General features: G+C 41.3%; 3 protein-coding genes across 3 annotated transcripts; 2 read left to right on the top strand and 1 right to left on the bottom strand.

Moving 5' to 3' along the window:
* Window positions 1-3,461: 3,461 nt before the first annotated feature.
* cul4b (cullin 4B) lies at window positions 3,462-12,121 on the top strand. Its single transcript, XM_027018584.2, has 20 exons — window positions 3,462-4,206; window positions 5,364-5,479; window positions 5,682-5,785; window positions 6,071-6,140; window positions 6,623-6,696; window positions 6,841-7,003; window positions 7,464-7,553; window positions 7,773-7,855; window positions 7,975-8,042; window positions 8,228-8,346; window positions 8,453-8,645; window positions 8,798-8,902; window positions 9,024-9,134; window positions 9,275-9,360; window positions 9,461-9,568; window positions 9,668-9,781; window positions 9,983-10,088; window positions 10,280-10,452; window positions 10,550-10,702; window positions 10,808-12,121. Exons 1-20 carry the CDS (start codon window positions 3,825-3,827, stop codon window positions 10,901-10,903), a joined length of 2,514 nt encoding a protein of 837 aa, XP_026874385.1. The 5' UTR covers window positions 3,462-3,824; the 3' UTR covers window positions 10,904-12,121.
* Window positions 12,122-12,600: 479 nt separating this feature from the next.
* Window positions 12,601-16,184, top strand: mcts1 (MCTS1 re-initiation and release factor). The gene is made up of 6 exons (XM_027018586.2): window positions 12,601-12,757; window positions 14,078-14,230; window positions 14,629-14,726; window positions 15,171-15,304; window positions 15,684-15,751; window positions 15,957-16,184. The coding sequence occupies exons 1-6, from the start codon at window positions 12,747-12,749 to the stop codon at window positions 16,036-16,038; spliced, it is 546 nt and encodes a 181-aa protein (XP_026874387.1). The 5' UTR covers window positions 12,601-12,746; the 3' UTR covers window positions 16,039-16,184.
* Window positions 16,185-19,059, bottom strand: c1galt1c1 (C1GALT1-specific chaperone 1). Its single transcript, XM_027018585.2, has 2 exons — window positions 18,850-19,059; window positions 16,185-18,348 (listed from the first exon to the last, which is right to left on the bottom strand). Exon 2 carries the CDS (start codon window positions 18,340-18,342, stop codon window positions 17,383-17,385), a length of 960 nt encoding a protein of 319 aa, XP_026874386.2. The 5' UTR covers window positions 18,343-18,348; window positions 18,850-19,059; the 3' UTR covers window positions 16,185-17,382.
* Between the last annotated feature and the right edge of the window lie 905 nt (window positions 19,060-19,964).

The following is a 19,964-nucleotide window of genomic DNA, read 5'->3' as shown; positions in this document are numbered from 1 at the left end:
CCACATGACATCTGGATGTTAATCTACGAACCTGATTGGCCTACGGGGACATTTCGATTGGAATCTAATTAAGGTACAAAGGTGAGCATTCGCGAGTGTTTATCTGATCAGTTTAATGAACGGTACAGGTATTTTCCTGCGTAGGTAGGTTTGCCAAGTTTAGGAGTCACAAATTCACCAGCTCATCAACCCTCTGACTCTCCAGGTCAGTTACAGGAGATGAAACAGAATCAGTAACATTTTAATTCACTCGGTTTGTTACACATACAAGGAGTGTATCTTAGTGATTGCACACATGTATGGCATATAGCATATAAACAAGACCAGACAAGTACACAGGCAGGACTAGTTTCTATGCATTTCACATAGAAATATGGCACTTGGCTAAGTTTTTTTTTTTTTTTTTTTTTTTTTTTATAATGAAACCAAGTAGAATAAAGATAGCAGAGTAGATATAAGAAGAGAAAGGTTAGAGAAATACATGTGTGTGAATGTGTACATTTGTGTTGTTTTGAGCAAAATATCCTGTAAATAAGGATTTATTTCCTATATCACAGGATGTTCTGAATTATTGCAGATGTGCAAAGATGCATTCTTGTGCAGAGCCGTTATAGCCACAGCTTGGGCCACAGTACTGGAGGTCTGGTAGGTCCAGTTTAGAGTGGCATGAGGTCTGCTAGGGGTTAACTGCAGTTAGTATGCTAGGGGTTTGCTGAAAGTAATGAATGCTTCAGCTCTGAGCACACACCACCTGCTTGTTGCAGACCAAATACACCTATTCTTGGCTACAGTATTCCCTAATGTCAGTGGCCTCTTTCAGCAGGATAATGCACCCTACCCCACTAAAAAAAAAAAGTGGTTCAAACATCGGAAATAAGCTGGCACTGCAAAATATGTTCAGAAATAGTTTGAGGAAAATGACAAAGAGATTGAATTGTTGACTCCAAATTCCCCAGATCTCAGTCCGATCAAGCGTCTGTGAGATGTGTGGGAAAAACATGTCTGATCCACGGAGGCCCCACCTCTAGACTCAAAGGACCCGCTGCTAACGTCTCAACTCCTTCGGCTCCTGGGAATGAGTTGAGTGTGTGTGCTCAGGAGAACCGAGAAGGAGAACCGGGCATGTGTGTGAGTGTGTGCTGTCAGGAGAACCGAGAAGGAGAACCGGGAGTGTGTGTGAGTGTGTGCTGTTGGGAGAACCGAGAAGGAGAACTGGGAGTGTGTGTGAGTGTGTGCTCGGGAGAACGGAGAAGGAGAACCGGGAGTGTGTGTGAGTGTGTGCTGTCGGGAGAACGGAGAAGGAGAACCGGGCGTGTGTGTGAATGTGTGCTCGGGAGAACGGAGAGGGAGAACCGAGCGTGTGTGTGAGTGTGTGCTCGGGAGAACGGAGAGGGAGAACCGGGCGTGTGTGTGAGTGTGTGCTGTCGGGAGAACGGAGAAGGAGAACCGGGCGTGTGTGTGAGTGTGTGCGTGTGTGTGAGTGTGAGTGTGCGTGTGTGTGAGTGTGTGCTCGGGAGAACGGAGAGGGAGAACCGGGAGAACGGAGAGGGAGAACTGGGAGAACGGAGAGGGAGAACCGGGCGTGTGTGTGAGTGTGTGCTGTCGGGAGAACGGAGAAGGAGAACCGGGCGTGTGTGTGAGTGTGTGCGTGTGTGTGAGTGTGCGTGTGTGTGAGTGTGTGCTCGGGAGAACGGAGAGGGAGAACCGGGAGAACGGAGAGGGGGCATCACTGCTGTCCTTCTAGCTTCCTCATGCAGAGATTTGCAGCGTGCACATGAACGATCTGCAGCCAAGTGAGAAGCTTCACGTCACATAACTAAAATTAAAAATTAATCACATGTAAATTAATAACAAAGATGAATTTCACGGTGCACCGATTTACAATATTTCAACTTTCTCTGCAATCATTTGTGAACGTTCCAGCAAATATTCAATATTCAGTATTGTTCGAGTATTCATTTGAATATATTGTCACATAAAATGAAGTGGCCATATGCTAATCCTAGTTAATTGTAAAGGCAACAAAAGAACACTTTTATGAGACTCAGTGGATTATTCTAATTAACTGGTATTTTTTAGGCGACTTGCCACTGAATTACACGAGGAAATAGTTGCCAGTTTCAAAGCATCATATAAGTCAATCAAAGGGAGCAATATTCCTCGGTTGATAAACCTTTTGTAGAAGATTCTAATCACCTAGCTTCAAGACAGTATGATACAAACTTCCCAAATGATTCAGTTAAAAGGTTTTATACTTTAAAATGAATTAATTTCAACAATGTACAATTTTACAACAATGATCAATTCATTAAAATAATAAACAAAACAAGTTTATTTTGATCTATAGTAATCAATAATCATAGCCATATCATACTTTTAGATATCGGAGCTTGATACAGGTTGATAGTCTATCTGCTGGTCATTGCTGCCTGTAGCACTTCCAGCGGTGCCTTTGTCTTGATGCTTCGTTCCTTTAACCCCAGTACATCTCCTGGTGGTGAAGCAATGACAGATAACACTCCCTGCCAACCCCTGATGACACCTTCGGTGTTACTTATTGGGTGGTTAACATGTTTGCCTCTCAGAGTCACAGTCCTGGGCTTGAGTCCTTATCTGGGTGGAGTTTCTGCCCACCTTCCAAAACAAATGGAGGTTATGTAAATTGGCTATTCCGAATAAATTGTCTGTGTGTGTACCTGAGGTCTCTGCTTGAGAGTACACTGTATGCAATTGGCTGCTGCTTCTCATTGTCATGTGACTCGATGTGTGTGTTAATTGTAAAGTGACCTTGGGTTCCTTGAAAAGCTCTATATAAATATAACCTTATTTGTTCATTCGTTACTACTATGTTTCATATATAATGCTTGTTTGTTTAGACTCAAATGCACATCTGCATTATCATAGCTGCTGTATTAGGCTGATCCTGCATCCCACAGTTTAATTCAACTATTAAATTAAATTTGAATTTAGTGATAAATTAATAAGAAGTGCCTTATTCATGACATATATGGCACGTTAGATGGAGCTGTCTGGTTCATTGAGCCTACACACCCACCCCTCATCTATATCTGTACGGTCTGACCACAGTGTATGGGACACAGGTTCAAGAATGTCAAAAACCTGCAGGTACCAAATCATTCTCTTTTAAGTTGAATTTTGCTAGACACAGACTAATATTTTGATTATAAGATAGTTGAAACATTGTTAAATCTTGTGGCAAATTCAAATTGAGTAAGCTTTGTTTTTGATTTTATATTTAGTTTAGTTTGTATTTTTAAAGAGCTGTTTAAGTCCATTTAAAAAGGTTTAGTGCGCCCCCTGGTGATGAGTCCTACTACAGGGCCTTGAACCCATCATAGGAAAACCATGCTCACATTTCAGTGGCTAAGCTAACAGGCTAACCACACCACGCTGTCAAGTACTTCCGGTAGGTCAATACCCCCCCCCCCCCTCCCCAAAGTTGAACACAACTGTTTGCCCTCGTATTTATTCTGACATATACGCAGCAGCACACCTCCTAAATCAAAACACAAAACTAACATGAAGCACACCGGTCGCCGTTTGCGTGAGGATTGTATCGGACTCGTGGACCAGAGCAGGCGTGTGTCCGGGAGGAAGCAATAGCCAGCCATCTTTCCTCTGGCAGCAATAACAAGAGGGTCCAGGAGGGCTCCGGGTCCCAGTTTATTGTCTGTTTCCTCCTAAACACACGCCGAGCTTTTGGGCGACCAGGGCCAAGGGGCACAGAGAACCGTCCAACGGCACACTCAGGAGCGCGGCATTAGCACCTCGTCTGTTTGAGTTAGTATTTCTTTTTTTTTTTCATGTTTCCAACAGGTCCGCCTTCCCCTACTCCCCAGGCAGCGTCCGAGCTGCTCCACGACAGCTTCACGGCAGCCAAGAGGAGGCGAGTCAACACGTCCGAGTCCGTGTCCGCGTCCCCCAAAGCCGCCTGCAACTCCTCCGCGTCCTGCTCTCCCGCGTCACAGCACGTCCAGAAGAAGTTGCGGTTCGAGGACCCGGCGGAGCTCATCGGGCTGGAGGCGAAGATGGCAGAGGAGTCTCCGGCCGCGTCGTGCTCGAAGGCGAAGAGCGGCTTCCCGGCCGCGGGGCTGGGACACCACGCCAACGGGCTCGCCAAGTCCGCCACGTTCGCCAACAGCAAGCCGGGGGCTGCAAAGAAACTAGTCATCAAGAACTTTAAAGGTAAGTGAGCCGAGAGCAGGGGCGTCTCGGCTGCAGGCTGTGACAGCTTTGCAGTTCACGGTCTTAAAAGATCATCGAGGTTCCCACTGGAGGTGATCTTGGCAGTGCATACAAATGTGGATGTTTTGGTACTGTTCATAAGGTGAAGCTGGTGTCCCTCTGACTGCGGGACTGAATTCTGCATGTTATATACTGCTGTCTCGGGTGTACTGGCATTTGGATACAGTTTCATTTAATTAGAATTTAAATTGATATTAATTATAATAAGATGCTTGATGTGCTACGTGCAGGCTATTAGGAAACATAAACTATACTAGTGTGTGAAATATACCTTTTTATTTTTGTTGGTAAAATGGACAGCTACTGTATTTACAGTATCTTGCAGATGGATAGTTGCATAAGTTTGCTTGAGCATTAACTTTGCATTTCATTATTTAGATTGGTCCCATTTCCATGAATGCATTATAGGATTTTGCTTTAGAATAATATAGTGGACTGTGGGGATCACAGCTTTTGCTTAGGCATTTACTTCAACATGCTCTTAAAGGAAATATGGTTTTCTTTCCGTTTCTTTGTGTGCACTGTTCCCTTTGCGGTTCCTTGTAATCCCCAGTCAGTAAGTAAAGTGAGATAAAGTAAAAAGCAAACAAATGTATTAGTTTAGCTTTGGCTTTATTATTACATTCCCACACTATAAAAACATTTATTTTCAGGGCACTTATTTTGTTTGCGAATAGTTGCTTCAGTTATTGTCTGTTGATTTATTTTTTTTAGGGGGTGGGGGGGTTGTGAATGGAATTAATAACTACAGCGTGGGAGTGATTTAAGAAGTGGGCTGGCTCGATGTGAGCTCACATCAGCTTGTAGAATCACAAGCTTTCCATAAAAAAGGATCCGAGGAGCAGTGACGGATGCTTTGCGTTTCACAGTTTCTCTCCTGGTAGCTACAGTGTCAAGTCTCACGCGTGGACTGGCATGGAGACGTGGCCGTTTCCTATAAAGGGTTTGCAGGGTCTGGAGGGTTTGTGTGTGTGTGTGTGTGTGTGTGTAAATTGCTTTACAGTGTTGTGTAATTGCAGTATATAGAGTTAATGGTGAGTTCAGATGTCAGTATTATTTAAGCGACACCGCACACTCTGTAATGTCACTTTTCACAGAAAAACCAAAATTGCCAGAAAACTACACGCACGAGACGTGGCAGAAATTGAAAGAAGCCGTGGAGGCGATACAAAACAGCACTTCAATAAAGTACAATCTGGAGGAGCTCTACCAGGTAGGATGAGCCTCAATCTGGAGGAAGACCTGTGCATGTCCACACCGGCGTTACAACAGCACATACTACAGACTAATGCGCTGTTGCACATTTAAAAAATTGCTGTCCAAATTTGCTTTCAGGAGTGTCAATATCTTTTAATAATGGGTAGTTGGAGTTTGGCTAAAATGTTGTCACTAAATCAATGTTTCCACATTTTCAGGCTGTTGAGAATCTGTGCTCTCATAAGATATCTGCCAAGCTCTATAAGCAGCTTAGAGCAGTATGTGAAGACCATATCAAGGCACAAATCAATCAGTTCCGAGAATATCCTTTCAGCATGGCCCACACTGTTCTGTTGATACTGGATTGTTTGTTGTGGTTATTGAGAACCCCACAGTATTTGCTGGAGTCTAATCAGTGAGAATCATGTGACGTTACATCATGTAAATCAAGTAAAAGAAAAAGTGTAAATTGTGGCTGATGTGTTATTGAATTGTCTTAGGTTGCTATTAATAATAATAATAATAATAATAATAATAATGATGATGATGATGATTTATTATTATTGCATGTCACTCCTACCCTGATTTTTCTTGACTGTGCTTCCACGGACTCCCTAGACAGTGTGCTCTTCTTGAAGAAGATAGACAAATGTTGGCAAGATCACTGCAGACAAATGGTAGGAGGACGCATGTATTCACTCGACTTTCATGCCTCTCCTACATTTAAAGGGCCTCGTAACTCAAAGACGATATTTGTGCCCTCCGTCATATTGAGGTGCTACGAGATCTGCTTCTACCAAGGTTTCTCATGTTACTGCTGTTTGTGAAACGTGCTAATCTGTGACTAGTGACTCTTTTATTAGTGTTTCTCTACATACAGTATTGCCAGCATAACTTAGAAGTATCATGCATTATTTCAGTGTTGTTGCATGGAATTGGTATGTGATGAATTGTACTACTGAGTAAAGTCTGAGGTTTTCCTTTAGCGTGTGGTGTTATGTGGTGCTCTGTTTTTGTTTTTCTGCGCTGGACCACTCCTCAGGGGAATTTATGTGTATTCTGTATGGACGTCAGTGGTTTCTTAGCATTTGAACATCGGCTCAGTACTCTCTCTCTCTCTCTCTCTCTCTCTCTCTCTCTCTCTGTTTTATTTTATCAGATCATGATTAGGAGTATATTTTTGTTTTTGGATCGCACATATGTTTTACAAAATTCAATGCTGCCATCAATCTGGTATGTATCCCTCCCTTGTGGAAGTTAAAAGCATTTAAACATAACTTCATTTATGTCACCTCAGGTAGTCACAGAACCTTGACTTTTCTGCAAAGATTGTGCTTTATTTTCTGACATCTGAACTTTCCCTCTCTCATCCTCTAGGGACATGGGCTTAGAGTTGTTTCGCTTCTACATCATCAGTGATTTGAAAGTGCAGAGCAAGACGATTGATGGAATCTTGCTCCTTATTGAGCGGGAGCGCAGCGGCGAGACCATAGACCGGAGTCTCCTCCGGAGCTTGCTGGGAATGCTCTCGGATCTGCAGGTGTGGCTAAAGCACAAGGTCATGTGGTGTCCGCCTGATGGCCGTGTGTCGGGCTGCTTCGCCTTGATACAGCGGATTATGTGCCAGTTTTCCCAGTCTCATTGTGAGACTTGCAGGTCACTACATTTCAATGATAATTGAGGACCTCTGTTGTAAATCTTTTTGGGGCGAGACAAGCTCCGTATCTTCCGTATGTGTCTGGCTTAGATGGTTGATTACGTATGCATGCTCAACACTACTGAAAGCACCTGCTTTGATTTCTAAGACCAAATTCCAGTTACTTACATCTGACAGTTATATTTACTCCTCATATTGTCACTGTATATCTTTAAAAAAAAAAAAAAAAAATCCTTAACCTTCCTTAAAAACAAAGGGTCATAGTTCATTAACACACAGAATCCATACTGTTCTGTTTGGTGTGATTTGTGGCCATCAACAGGAAGTCTTTTGCCTTTGACAGATTTATCAAGATTCGTTCGAGCAGCGGTTTCTCGAAGAGACCAATCGACTGTATGCTGCCGAGGGTCAGCGGTTGATGCAGGAAAGAGAGGTGAGGTACACGTTAGGAAAGTTTGGCGGAAGAACAACCATCTATACATTTCTCTGATGATACACATGCAGGAAATCTGCGTCTACTACGAGTGCACCAACTCCTCTTCTGGTGTGTGTGTGTTGCTGTATCTAAAAGTGCAAAACAGAGCTACTTTTAGCTGTACACACAACTCTTTCATTCGACTGCAGACACTTATGACATGGACACTCTCCACAGGTCCCAGAATATCTCCATCATGTTAACAAGCGCTTGGAAGAAGAAGCAGACCGCGTCATCACATACTTGGACCAGAGCACGCAGTAAGTGCACCGAGCACATGGCCAGCATTCAACGGTTGCGCCGACTTGCCTTTGTTATTCTGAGCTTAGAAGAGTAGCGATGTGAATGACTGACTGACTCCCTGTGGGATCTCTCTTAGAAAACCCCTCATTGCCACTGTGGAAAAGCAACTACTGGGAGAACACTTGACGGCAACGCTTCAGAAAGGTGTCTAAAAACAGAATAAAGGAAACGATGGGCTATTTTTGTTTCTCTTCATCCATGTAACTTGGCAGCTTTATTCTGCGTTGTTGAGATCCCCGATCCCAACACTATTCCCCGCTCTTGATGTTTGGGGAGGAAAAAGTCGTTTGATCGTGGTGTCCCCTCTAAACTTTGCTTTACGCCGCTAGGCCTGAATCACCTGCTGGATGAGAACCGTATCCAGGACTTGTCTCTGCTGTATCAGCTCTTCAGCCGGGTTCGAGGTGGGGTACAGGTGCTTCTGCACCACTGGGTCGAGTACATCAAGGTGAGCTGGACAGCCTGTCTCCACAGCAGCACATCCACATCTAAAACCAGTTACTCTGCAGGACTCGCCTTACTTCTGCTTGGGCTGATGGTGTTTTGTAATACAGGCCTTTGGTAGCACAATAGTCATCAATCCCGAGAAAGACAAGACGATGGTGCAAGAGCTGCTGGATTTTAAGGACAAAGTGGATTCCATCATCGATGTTTGCTTCTTAAAAAACGAAAAATTTGTAAATGCCATGAAGGAGGCGTTTGAGACCTTCATCAACAAGCGGCCAAACAAACCGGCAGAGCTCATAGGTCAGTGATGCTGCCACATTAAAAAAACAAAACAAAACCCCCCCCTCAAAAACAAACAATGCATAAGCATAATGTGAGATGTTACGTGTGCTGTGTGAGTTATAGCAGCTACCAGTGTCCTTATGCTGCACTTTGGGTTTTCCTCCTTAAAGCAAAATATGTGGATTCCAAGCTGAGGGCAGGAAATAAAGAAGCCACTGATGAGGAACTTGAGAAGATGCTGGATAAGATTATGATCATATTCAGGTTTATTTATGGTAAATCACTGATCTGGAACTTCACACTTCTGTCCAGGAACTGCGCTGGCTCCATGTAATGTTTCAAGTTTTAGTTCGCTCCTCCACTTCACGTCGTCTTGTTTGTTCTTTTCTTGTTTAGGCAAAGATGTCTTTGAGGCCTTTTATAAGAAAGACCTGGCTAAGAGGTTGTTGGTGGGGAAAAGTGCCTCGGTAGATGCTGAGAAGTCAATGCTGTCCAAACTGAAGCATGGTTGGTGCTTGTGTGGTTATAGTTTTCTTTACAGCACGCACACGCAGGACCATGTGACTTTTTAGGAAAAGTCATTTCAGTGTGAACCTAACCATTTCAGAATATTGCAGTGTGAATACTGTTTGTCATTGTTATTTTAGAGTGTGGTGCTGCATTTACCAGTAAATTGGAGGGAATGTTTAAAGATATGGAGCTTTCAAAAGACATCATGGTGCAGTTCAAGCAGGTAAAACATTTTTGTTGACATTTCGTTAAAAAAGGAAAATACAGTGACCTGTTGAACTTTACTAAATGTTTTGATTTGTCTTTTTAATGTCGCCCTCTAGTACATGCAATGCCAAAACATCCCTGGTAACATTGATCTGACTGTGAACATTCTCACTATGGGTTATTGGCCAACTTATGTCCCTATGGAAGTGCACTTGCCTCCAGAGGTTTGTTTGGCAAAGATTAGAAGTTCTCTAGGTTTTTAGTGTCTCAACAGTATAAATTAAGTCACAGTCTGTGTGGTTTGTGTTGCTGTATCTATTCAGATGGTGAGATTGCAGGAAATCTTCAAGACTTTTTATCTGGGGAAGCACAGTGGAAGGAAACTACAGTGGCAGTCAACATTAGGACATTGTGTGTTGAAAGCAGAATTCAAGGAGGTATGCCAGTTCAAAATTCCAGACCAGTATCCAAGGCCAAGATTCTAGATCCTAGATCAAGAAGTAATTTTAAAAAAGGATTTATAAAAGTTTCCTAATTGGTGTGCCACTGTCTCTGTTCACACTGTTGCGGTGTTGGCTCCTCAGAGGCAGATGTACGGCCGTCCTCGGTTGTAACTGTTTGTCTTCGACTTTTTAAAGGGAAAGAAAGAGCTTCAGGTGTCGCTGTTTCAGACGTTGGTTCTGCTCATGTTCAATGAAGGCGAAGAATTTTCCTTAGAAGAGATCAAACTGGCTACAGGAATCGGTGCGTTGTCTTTCTGAAGCATTTCTAGCCGGTGTATCCTTAAATGAATTCCCAAATGGTTTTCCCAGAATATAATGATGCTATGCTGTGTACGGGTTCACATTGCACCCTTGTGTTTCAGATCTATTAAATGTGTGTTAGAAGTCCATTCATTATAGAACTGATATGACTGAGTGTATGCTGCTGTGCAGAGGACAGTGAGCTGCGACGGACCTTGCAGTCCTTGGCCTGTGGAAAAGCACGGGTCCTTACCAAAACGCCCAAAAGCAAAGATGTGGAAGACGGAGACAAGTTTTCCTGCAACGACGATTTCCGGCACAAACTGTTCAGGATTAAGATCAACCAGATCCAGATGAAGGAGACTGTACGCAGCCATGTTCTGCCTGAGATCTTTATTTCATCATTACGAAGATCACGATGGAGCTCGACCGTTTGGGTTTATGCCTTCTTCTGCGTTGCAGGTGGAGGAGCAAGCTAGCACTACGGAGAGAGTCTTCCAGGACCGGCAGTACCAGATCGATGCCGCCATCGTCCGGATTATGAAGATGAGGAAAACCTTGAGTCACAACCTCTTGGTATCTGAGGTCTACAACCAGCTCAAATTCCCAGTCAAGGTGAGGCCGAAAGCCTGAACTTCACCAGTAACGTGTAAGCGCTTTTGTTTTCAGTGCACGTGTGTGAATACCTGGGTCTCATTTTGGTTCTGTTTTCCCTCACAGCCTGCTGATTTAAAGAAGAGGATAGAGTCACTTATTGATAGGGACTACATGGAAAGAGATAAAGAGAATCCTAATCAGTACAATTATGTGGCTTAGAGAGAGGGAGAGAGACATTCGGAAGGGGAGTGGAGAATAACAGGAAAGATGGAGGCTGTTCTCAGTGAACATGGGGAATAAAATCCTTTGCTCCAGTCGATGTTAACATTACCCTCATTACCCAACGACCGGCAGCTGAATGCACATTGCGCCACCAGGATTTTTCAGGGGTGTGTGTTCTACTGGACTGCATGCCCACAAAACAACAAAAAAAAAAAATACATTGTTCAGTTTCAGACCTTGTCATTAAAAGTTGGACAATCCCAGACACACTTTCTTTTATGTATGGAAATGAAAACTGTATTTATTTTCTGAATTGGTTCTAAATTCTTTTGTTTTTGGCATCCTTATCTGTTTATTTTTAAGTCACATTTCCTTTTAATTCACTGTGTATCCTGTGCAAAATGTTCTTGTGGGGAAGTATGGAAAAAAGATCACCAATAAAAGCAGACATTTGTTCAGTGTTGTACTAGACATGAGTGTATAACATTTGAAAATAAGATTTCCCTCGACTCTTAAATGTGATCTACACAGGAGCACAGGTCAGAGGCTGTTTTCAAGTTAAGTAACTTTCTGAAACATTGAACTGGAGCCAAATTGGAAAAATTTAAATGATGTGCCAAAAGTTAAAAACAAAGCACTTGTTTTGGCATGAGCAGTTCATGCTGCTAAACACTAACTTGTGTATCATAGCGTTTTACTTTTTCATGTTTCCTTTTTACTGAGATCTTGGTTTTTTTTCTTTCTTTTTTTTTTTCCCCCCCTTTTTGTTTATTTTTGTATATATTACACATAACCCAACTTGGGGATGGTTTTATTGTCACAGATTAAAGCAAGGTTTAGACAAACAGCATTAACTTTCTGTTGAACATTTTTAGTTAAGTGCAAAAGTTAACTTGTGCCTGTGAAACTGGCCCATTACGTGTAATGCAGTGAACTGCATTGAAATAATAAATTCAAATGGACCCTTTAGTACCTCTAAGAAGCACAGCGGTGTAACAGTTATACTATTTAATTGTCTCCAAGTTTGTATATCCCTGACTTTCTGAGCAAGGCATATATTACACTGAGAGCCTCCTGTATGGTGTCACTGGATTAATAGAGTTGTATGACGGCGGTGTTTCGATAAGTCATGCTTAAATGGGCAGTTGTCCAGTGTCTGAATGGGTTTGCTTGTTTTATTGCTTCAGATTAAACAACTGTATATGTTTCCATGAACACTTCCCTTTGGTACTTCAGTGTTCTTTTTCTACCTTGTTTTACATGCATGAAATTGTGGTGGAATTTCACATCTTTGGAAGAATTAGGTTTATTACCAGCAAAGTTATCTATGACTTTTAACTGAAAAATTACTTAACCGAGAACATTTATAGGAAGACACACAAAACTCGGTCCATTGGATGTTTCTTAATCTGTAGTGCTAGTCTGGAGGTTTCTCAATATGTAGTCCTAGTCTGCACTCACCTGTCCAGGCCCATTTAGAGCTAAGGTGCTGCAGTATTGAGAATAGTGCAGCATCTAAATGAAGCAGCAGGTGGACTATGGTCTGTACCTGCACATCCATAAACTTCACCTATAAAACTGGTAGACCCCAAAAAGCCCCGAGTGTATGTGCATTAAAGGGATACGTCTCTAATAATCTGGGTAGTGAATGTTGCTATGGTTTCTGGTCTGTCGTAAAGCACTTAACACTGTCGAAAAACAAACGTCATCTGCTGCGCTGGATCTCGGCGTGGTCATTGACTTGTGTTTCATTCACTTCTCTTTACGTGTTTCTTTTTTACTGTTTTTTTTTTTTGGCAATTCAACGACTCTATCGTTAAGACACGCGCGTCCAGCGAGAATGTTTAAAAAGTAAGGATGGGCTGGGTCTTCGGGGTAGCACAGCTAGCACTGCTAGCTTAGCTAGCGCAGCTAACGTGGCGCCAGACGACCAGCAGACGTTTGCTGAGAGGTTGAACGTCTGATTTCTAATGCATATTCGTGTAAAGTGTTTAAGTTTATCCCGTGTGGGAATGTTACTTTATTGTGAAAATGTCAGACGTCTGGTAGCAGTGTCCGTTCACTCGCTAACCGATGCTAGCTCCTGAACAAAGCTAGGCTGCTTAGCCACCTCGGCCGTTCCCCATCAGAGAGCCTTAACCACCAACTCTAACTTTAAACAGTTATATTTGACTTAACTAACTTTAAACAGTACGTTGTATTTGAAATTAAAGTCTTTAGGGTGTAGGATTAGCATCTGCACCGCTGTGCTCATCTTTAGACCTAGCTGGAGATGATCACATTTGTCCTCCAGCCAGTCTGGAGAGGTGAGGTGCCAATAGTTATTAGCACTTACACTACTTTGGTTCCACAGGTTCCCTGGTTTAATGTTTGTCTAGGGTTAACTTATTTTATAGCTGTCCTAACATCGGAGTGGTAGAATATTAAACTACTTCGCAGGAATCTTTACTCTACATAAGCATCGTAGCTAATGTTCAGTCATTAATAGTTCTGGCCCCGGTCTCATTTTATTGTGTGGATGTTTCGCAGTTAAAGTGTTATGTGGTGTGTGTGTATGTGTGATGTATTATATGTAGTGTGTGTGTGTGTGTGATGTATTAAATGTAGAGTGTATGTGTGATGTATTATATGTAGTGTGTTGTGTTATATGTAGCATGTGTGTGATGTATTATATGTAGTGTGTGTGTGTGATGTATTAAATGTAGAGTGTATGTGTGATGTATTATATGTAGTGTGTTGTGTTATATGTAGCATGTGTGTGATGTATTATTTGTAGTGTGTGTGTGTGTGATGTATTAAATGTAGAGTGTATGTGTGATGTATTATATGTAGTGTGTTGTGTTATATGTAGCATGTGTGTGATGTATTATATGTAGTGTGTGTGTGTGTGATGTATTAAATGTAGAGTGTATGTGTGATGTATTATATGTAGTGTGTTGTGTTATATGTAGCATGTGTGTGATGTATTATTTGTAGTGTGTGTGTGTGTGATGTATTAAATGTAGAGTGTATGTGTGATGTATTATATGTAGTGTGTTGTGTTATATGTAGCATGTGTGTGATGTATTATTTGTAGTGTGTGTGTGTGTGTGGCTCTAGTAAATATATGTGGATATAATTCATAATTTGATTATTTTTTTCTGACCCTTTCCGTTTTCTTTACTGTTACAGATTTGACGAAAAGGAAAATGTTTCAAACTGCATTCAACTGAAGACGTCAGTAATCAAAGGCATTAAGAATCAGCTACTAGACCAGTTTCCTGACATTGATCCATGGCTCAATCAAATCATGCCCAAAAAGGACCCTGTCAAAATCGTGAGATGGTATAAATCACAAAACGCAGTAAACTCTGGCCACAGAGAAACATGAATATATGTAATGCACAATGTTTCCAGAGAAACATGCCGTTTTGGATAGAGGTCCTTCATCAGCATGTTGCTAGCACAGTTTATGTAGGACCTCTGTCAGAAACACACGTTTTTTTTCTTGAAACCTTGTGTATTACATTGCAACATTTTCATCTTTAACCACAGTGCACTGCAGCTGGAATATGTGTATTATCACCTAAGTTAGGCCAGACAATTTAAAGATATGATTCAAAAATCACATCTTTAAATTGTTGTGTGATACACTGAACAGCCTCATGTAATATGGATCTCATCACTGATGCTTTTGGCTTCCTAATTTTACATGATGGATTTCTGCGTCTTTACTGTTGCAGTCATGAACACATTGAAATTCTGACAGTAAATGGGGAGCTGCTCTTCTTCAGGCAGAGAGAGGGGCCCTTCTTCCCGACCCTCAGACTCCTACATAAATGTACGTCTTGCCAGAGTCATTAAATGGCATCGTTTGTATCTACAGTACAGCTAAATTAATGGATACAGATGCCTATGTTTATTACTAGGTTTATAAAGGAAGACTGGGTGGTATTATAGTGTTAGATTTGAGATTACACTTTCTGACAGTGCATTCTTGTAATAGCAGGAAATACATTATTAAAGTATTGGACAGAGTTGCACAAAGTACTTATGTAAAAGCAACCTTACAATCGTGCCTTCATGCAGAAAGTAAATAAATGGTAAGTAGACATATAGTAAAGTATAACTTTGTTCAGTGAAGTGCACATTACAACTGTCTAGTATATTGTATCAACAGGACCTTACCAGTATCATCCCATGTTAATTCCCAGATGCCAGTATCTAAGATTTCTTGTAATGTAGTTCTTTGTTTGATGAATGCTCAGTACCTCGTGTTTTACAGATCCATTCATTCTTCCACACCAACAAGTGGATAAAGGGGCTATCAAGTTTGTTCTTAGTGGAGCCAATATTATGTGCCCAGGACTGACATCACCAGGAGCAAAACTCTACCCTGCTAATGTTGACACAGTTGTTGTATCCTCTGTGTATTCGCTATTGGTTATTATAGCGTGTATTAAAATACAGTAATTTGGTTTTGGGTATTAGTGTGTATTTAAATACAATAATTTGGTATTGGGCATTACAGCATTTCTTAAATACAGTAATGTGGCATTGGGTATTACAGCATGTCTTTGAATACAGTAATTTAGTATTGGTATTACAGCATGTATTTAAATACACTCATTTGGAATTGGGTATTTATAGTGTGTATTTAAATAGCCATTTGGTATTATAACCCATATTTAAATACAGCAATTTAGTATTGGCCCTTATCACGTGTATTTTTGAAATGAACAATTTACACCTGGTGTAAAACTCACCAGTTAATTTTCTCCTTGATTCATCGTATCAGGCCATAATGGCAGAAGGTAAGCAGCATGCACTCTCTGTGGGAGTCATGAAAATGACTGCAGAAAACATGTAAGTGTCCTTCTCCTTAGCAGATACATTTGAAGCAAAAGAGAACGCAAACCAAGCTGCTATATTTGGACCTAACAGTGTGCTAATATTAAAAACAACACATTAAGATTTTATCAGTGCCTTTATTGCAGACATTTCCAGCTGATTCAAGTTCACCCCACCATACTGCTGTTCTGAACTGTTCTGAATTTTGTGTACTGAACAGAGAGAAGGTAAACAAGGGGATTGGGATCGAGAACATTCATTATCTCAATGACGGACTGTGGCACATGAAGACGTATAAATAAGAACGCAGACACCTGGACATGACGGGCGCTCTCAGCTACGATCACCAGGCTGCCTGTCTGCTGTCCATCAATGGACTCTGCTGCAAACCATGCTGAAAGTCTGTCAACCCCACACTGCTGCATAAATAAAGCCTGCGGTATTGTCATTTTTTTTTTTTTTTTTACTTTTCTGTAAAGTCATAGGATGTAGCATTGCATAACACGCTGTTCCACCCAAAATTGATTTTGAAAGCAGTCTACCTATGATGTAAGGCCAGCTTGTGAGCCATGCCCAGACCATTCTATTCCATATGCAGCTCACAGGTTTACACTTCTGATTCTGATTTCAGTACTCAGTCAGTGGGCCGTTATTGTTTACGTCAACAATTAAAGTACAAATATGCTTTGTAATATGTCTTTGTAAGAGGTAAACCAAAAATCAAGAAAAGGGTTGAACCACAAATCCCAAGCTCTCACTTATAAAATATTTGGGCACTTTTTGTCCATTAGGAAGGTATGTAACATATAATGTAAAATAAGCAAAATATTGCCATAGATAATTTTACAACACTTCTCTGGCTAGGAGCTTATCATGAAACAATCTCTCACTTTAATTTAGTAAACACTAGAACCATAACCTAGTTGTTTGTGGTTAGCAAACAACCATTTTTATGTTTAGACATAATTCATTAATAACAAAATCCATTTTTTATTGAAACTACATTATAAACCAATGCTCAATTGCATCCAGTTTGTAAAATCGCACTAATGACCCAATGATCCAACATCTTTAATTACATTCAGAGGAAACCCTGCTTTCAAACGATCCACACGAAAAGGTTTATGGAATTTCAGTGTGTTAATGTGTAATGTTGGCACCACACACAGCCCCGCACCAAAAAACAAATAAAAATAATAAAAATAATTTAAGTTCCAATTATGTACTCAGGAAACAGTGATATCAGACTTCATGGTTGTGGACACGTGTGATCAAGTACAGTAATGTTGAGTGGCACGAATCAACTGCCATGTCAATTTATAACAATTACTATTAATTGGCATGTATGCTACTTATAGTTAAGTTTTTGATACTGGGATCAGATTAATCCTTTGCTATTAAATATTAAATATTTTTGTATCCAGTTTGGGATTTTTTTTTTTACCATGATAAACAGAGAATGAAACCCAGTCAAGTTAAGGCTAAATGCACTTATTTCTAAACGAAGCCCGTTTTGTTTTTACAGGCTGTACATCACAGCATGTTCCACACTGCCCCATTACAAATTTGAATGCTCACCCAGAGCAAAGTACAAAGTATTATTAGTGCACCATGCGATGCATTAATAACCTCACTCACAGGCCTAATTAGTCATTGTCTGAGTCCTTTGGAGGTAAAAATGTCAAGGAATCGTGGAAGTTGTGTCCGTATGGCCGCAGCCTGTAAACTCCATACATCATCACTTGCATTTGGCTCTGTGACATGCCGGTGAACGTGATGGCCATATCAGAGCAGCATGCCTCCACCACATCACTGGGGTTCTGGCTCATGCTATCAGAAATTAGGGTGTTCACGCTCTTTTTATTGAAGAGCTCTTTGCCCTTCTCGTCCTCTCCGTTTTCAGCAAACACGCCGGCGTACCTCAGGCACGTGGCCAGCTGCTTCTCCTCACTCAGCGTCCAAATCGCGTGGCCCCGCTCCGGGCATTTACTCTCGTCCTTGAACACCTCCACGAGTCTCCTCACTGCCTCGTAGCTGAGGACAATCCCACTCTCATACTCCACGTATTCTAAGTCACCGGATTTCTGCACATGGCCAATGTAAAAGGGCTGACTGGAGTCTTTTACCAGTACCAGATATTTGAGATTCTCAATAATTGCAAAAGTGGTGGGTCGTGCCACAAAGAACCAGCGAATGCCACCGGCGCTATCATACGCATGTGTGATGGCTTTGCGCAGTCTGGTCCACTCATTCTTTTCCTGCAGATCTATGGCCTCCAAAGCTTTGGCCGATTCAGAGCTGTAGAAGGCTGACCTGTCACAGTGTTTGCTCCAGGTCTCGTTAGCTGTTGCCCAGTGAACCAGGATCTTGGGAGTAACCATGATGAGGCAATACACACGCACCTGCTGGGTGACTTTTGACATTTGTGCCACGGTCAGCTTTTGCAGCTCCTCTCTGCTAAGAGGTTTGAGGTGGTGGTGGAGGTGGTGGTGGTCATCGGACCTAAACTGAATCTCTGGGCTGAAGGTCCCAAGAAGAGCCAAGATCAGACAAAAGACGCCCCCCAAGATCACCCCCTTCAGGAACGAGCCGCTTTCAGACGGCATTTTGCGCTAGAAAACAGAAGAGTTCTCGGTGAAATGAAATGGTGTGGCAGCACCAAACATCCAAAAACTGCCACAATCTGCAGTGCATTAAATGGCTTTTGGTTGGCCTGTAATGCCCTATAAAACAATGTATATGTATAAGATCGCCAACGTCAATGCATATGCCAACTCACCATTAAGAAGTAGCTTTTCCAGCATAGCTGGAAGTAAGCCATTGTCAATACTACTATCATATAATGAAACTGGACCAACCCTCCTGTTAGCTTGTTCTTCTGTGATTATAGTTAGCTAAGGTTCCTAACCTAGAAAACTAATAAATTTAGTCAGCCATGCTAAACGACGGCGCTTTATTAGCTAGCAGGGTGTCTCATAAAATAATTAACCTACATAACTATAGGCCGGGCATCTCATATATATCTAAGTGTAGTTAATTTATATAACACTGTGTCCTGGAAAACGAGTAAAAAAAGTAAGATAAGATAACGTAGCTTAGCTACAATAACTCACCTGTCCACGGTGGAAGACACAAGCTAGTCAGCTAGCTATACGGCTAAACACACTTAAAAGTTTTCCTTAAATGTCAGCTCTTGTGTGAGTTAAACACTCGCAAGCCCTGACTAACAGGTCGGACTATGGTATAAATAACCGGCTACGGTTTAATCAAACAGTCGCCAGCCCTCACCAACAGACGCGTAGCGCTATCTGTCGCTCCGAGGAGGTCTGTACGTACAGACAGCAAAGCATCATGGGATTTGTAGTCCAAAAGCCGTTTATTTGGCTTTTTAAAAATTTATTTATTTATTTATTTATTTTTTATTATTTTTTTTACATGTGTGCTTTACAAAATATTGTATACTCTCGGGACCATTATCTAATGATGATTTAATTTATTTGTTCGATATGAGAATTAAGCAACGCAACAGTACAGAAGGCTAAATCCTATGCTGCCATCTACTGGGCAAATATAGCAGCTGCCCTAACAGGCTCTCTCGCAGTGATGGTGTATTTTTTGAACAGGTCAGTTCAGGCAGTTCGTTTGTTCACTCCTGGTATCCAATATAGAAGTTAACATCTTATTTCCATGATCTTAATTTAATACGTTCATGATTGTAGTGAAAAAGTATACCATTCTACATTTAATAGATGTAGATCACAGTACTGCACTGTTAATTGTCTCAGACTCATTCAGATTAGCACATTCAAATTAGCTCTTTAAGAGTTTAATAACTGATATGTTAAATCGTGTATTTGCCCCCTTTTATCTGCTGTTATGAGAAATGGTTGATATAGAAATTGTTTTATATAACCTTCTGATAAGGCACATTAACTATGCATACTAAATATACATATACATACTGCTCAATTACCCACTCCTGTCATAATCTTATCTGGTGGTCCTCATCATTTTGATTTTACACAAATACTGCTTCTCTTCCACTATCCAGGACCTGAGGTCGCATGAAATGTTCACACTGTGATGTATGGAGGACAAGTCACCGATAACTAACACATTATAACTTCAAAATCTCTCTATATTAAATATACAGGAATGCAAAATATTCTTTCCAATCATTTGGTAGTCTTTTTTTTACATTTGCGATCTGTTATAATGCTGCATGTCA

This window comes from Electrophorus electricus, chromosome 12 (assembly GCF_013358815.1).
Source record: "Electrophorus electricus isolate fEleEle1 chromosome 12, fEleEle1.pri, whole genome shotgun sequence".
NCBI classification, from domain to species: Eukaryota; Metazoa; Chordata; class Actinopteri; order Gymnotiformes; family Gymnotidae; genus Electrophorus; species Electrophorus electricus.
Note: the sequence above shows the minus strand (reverse complement) of the source record. Positions and strands in the feature narration are given on the sequence as shown.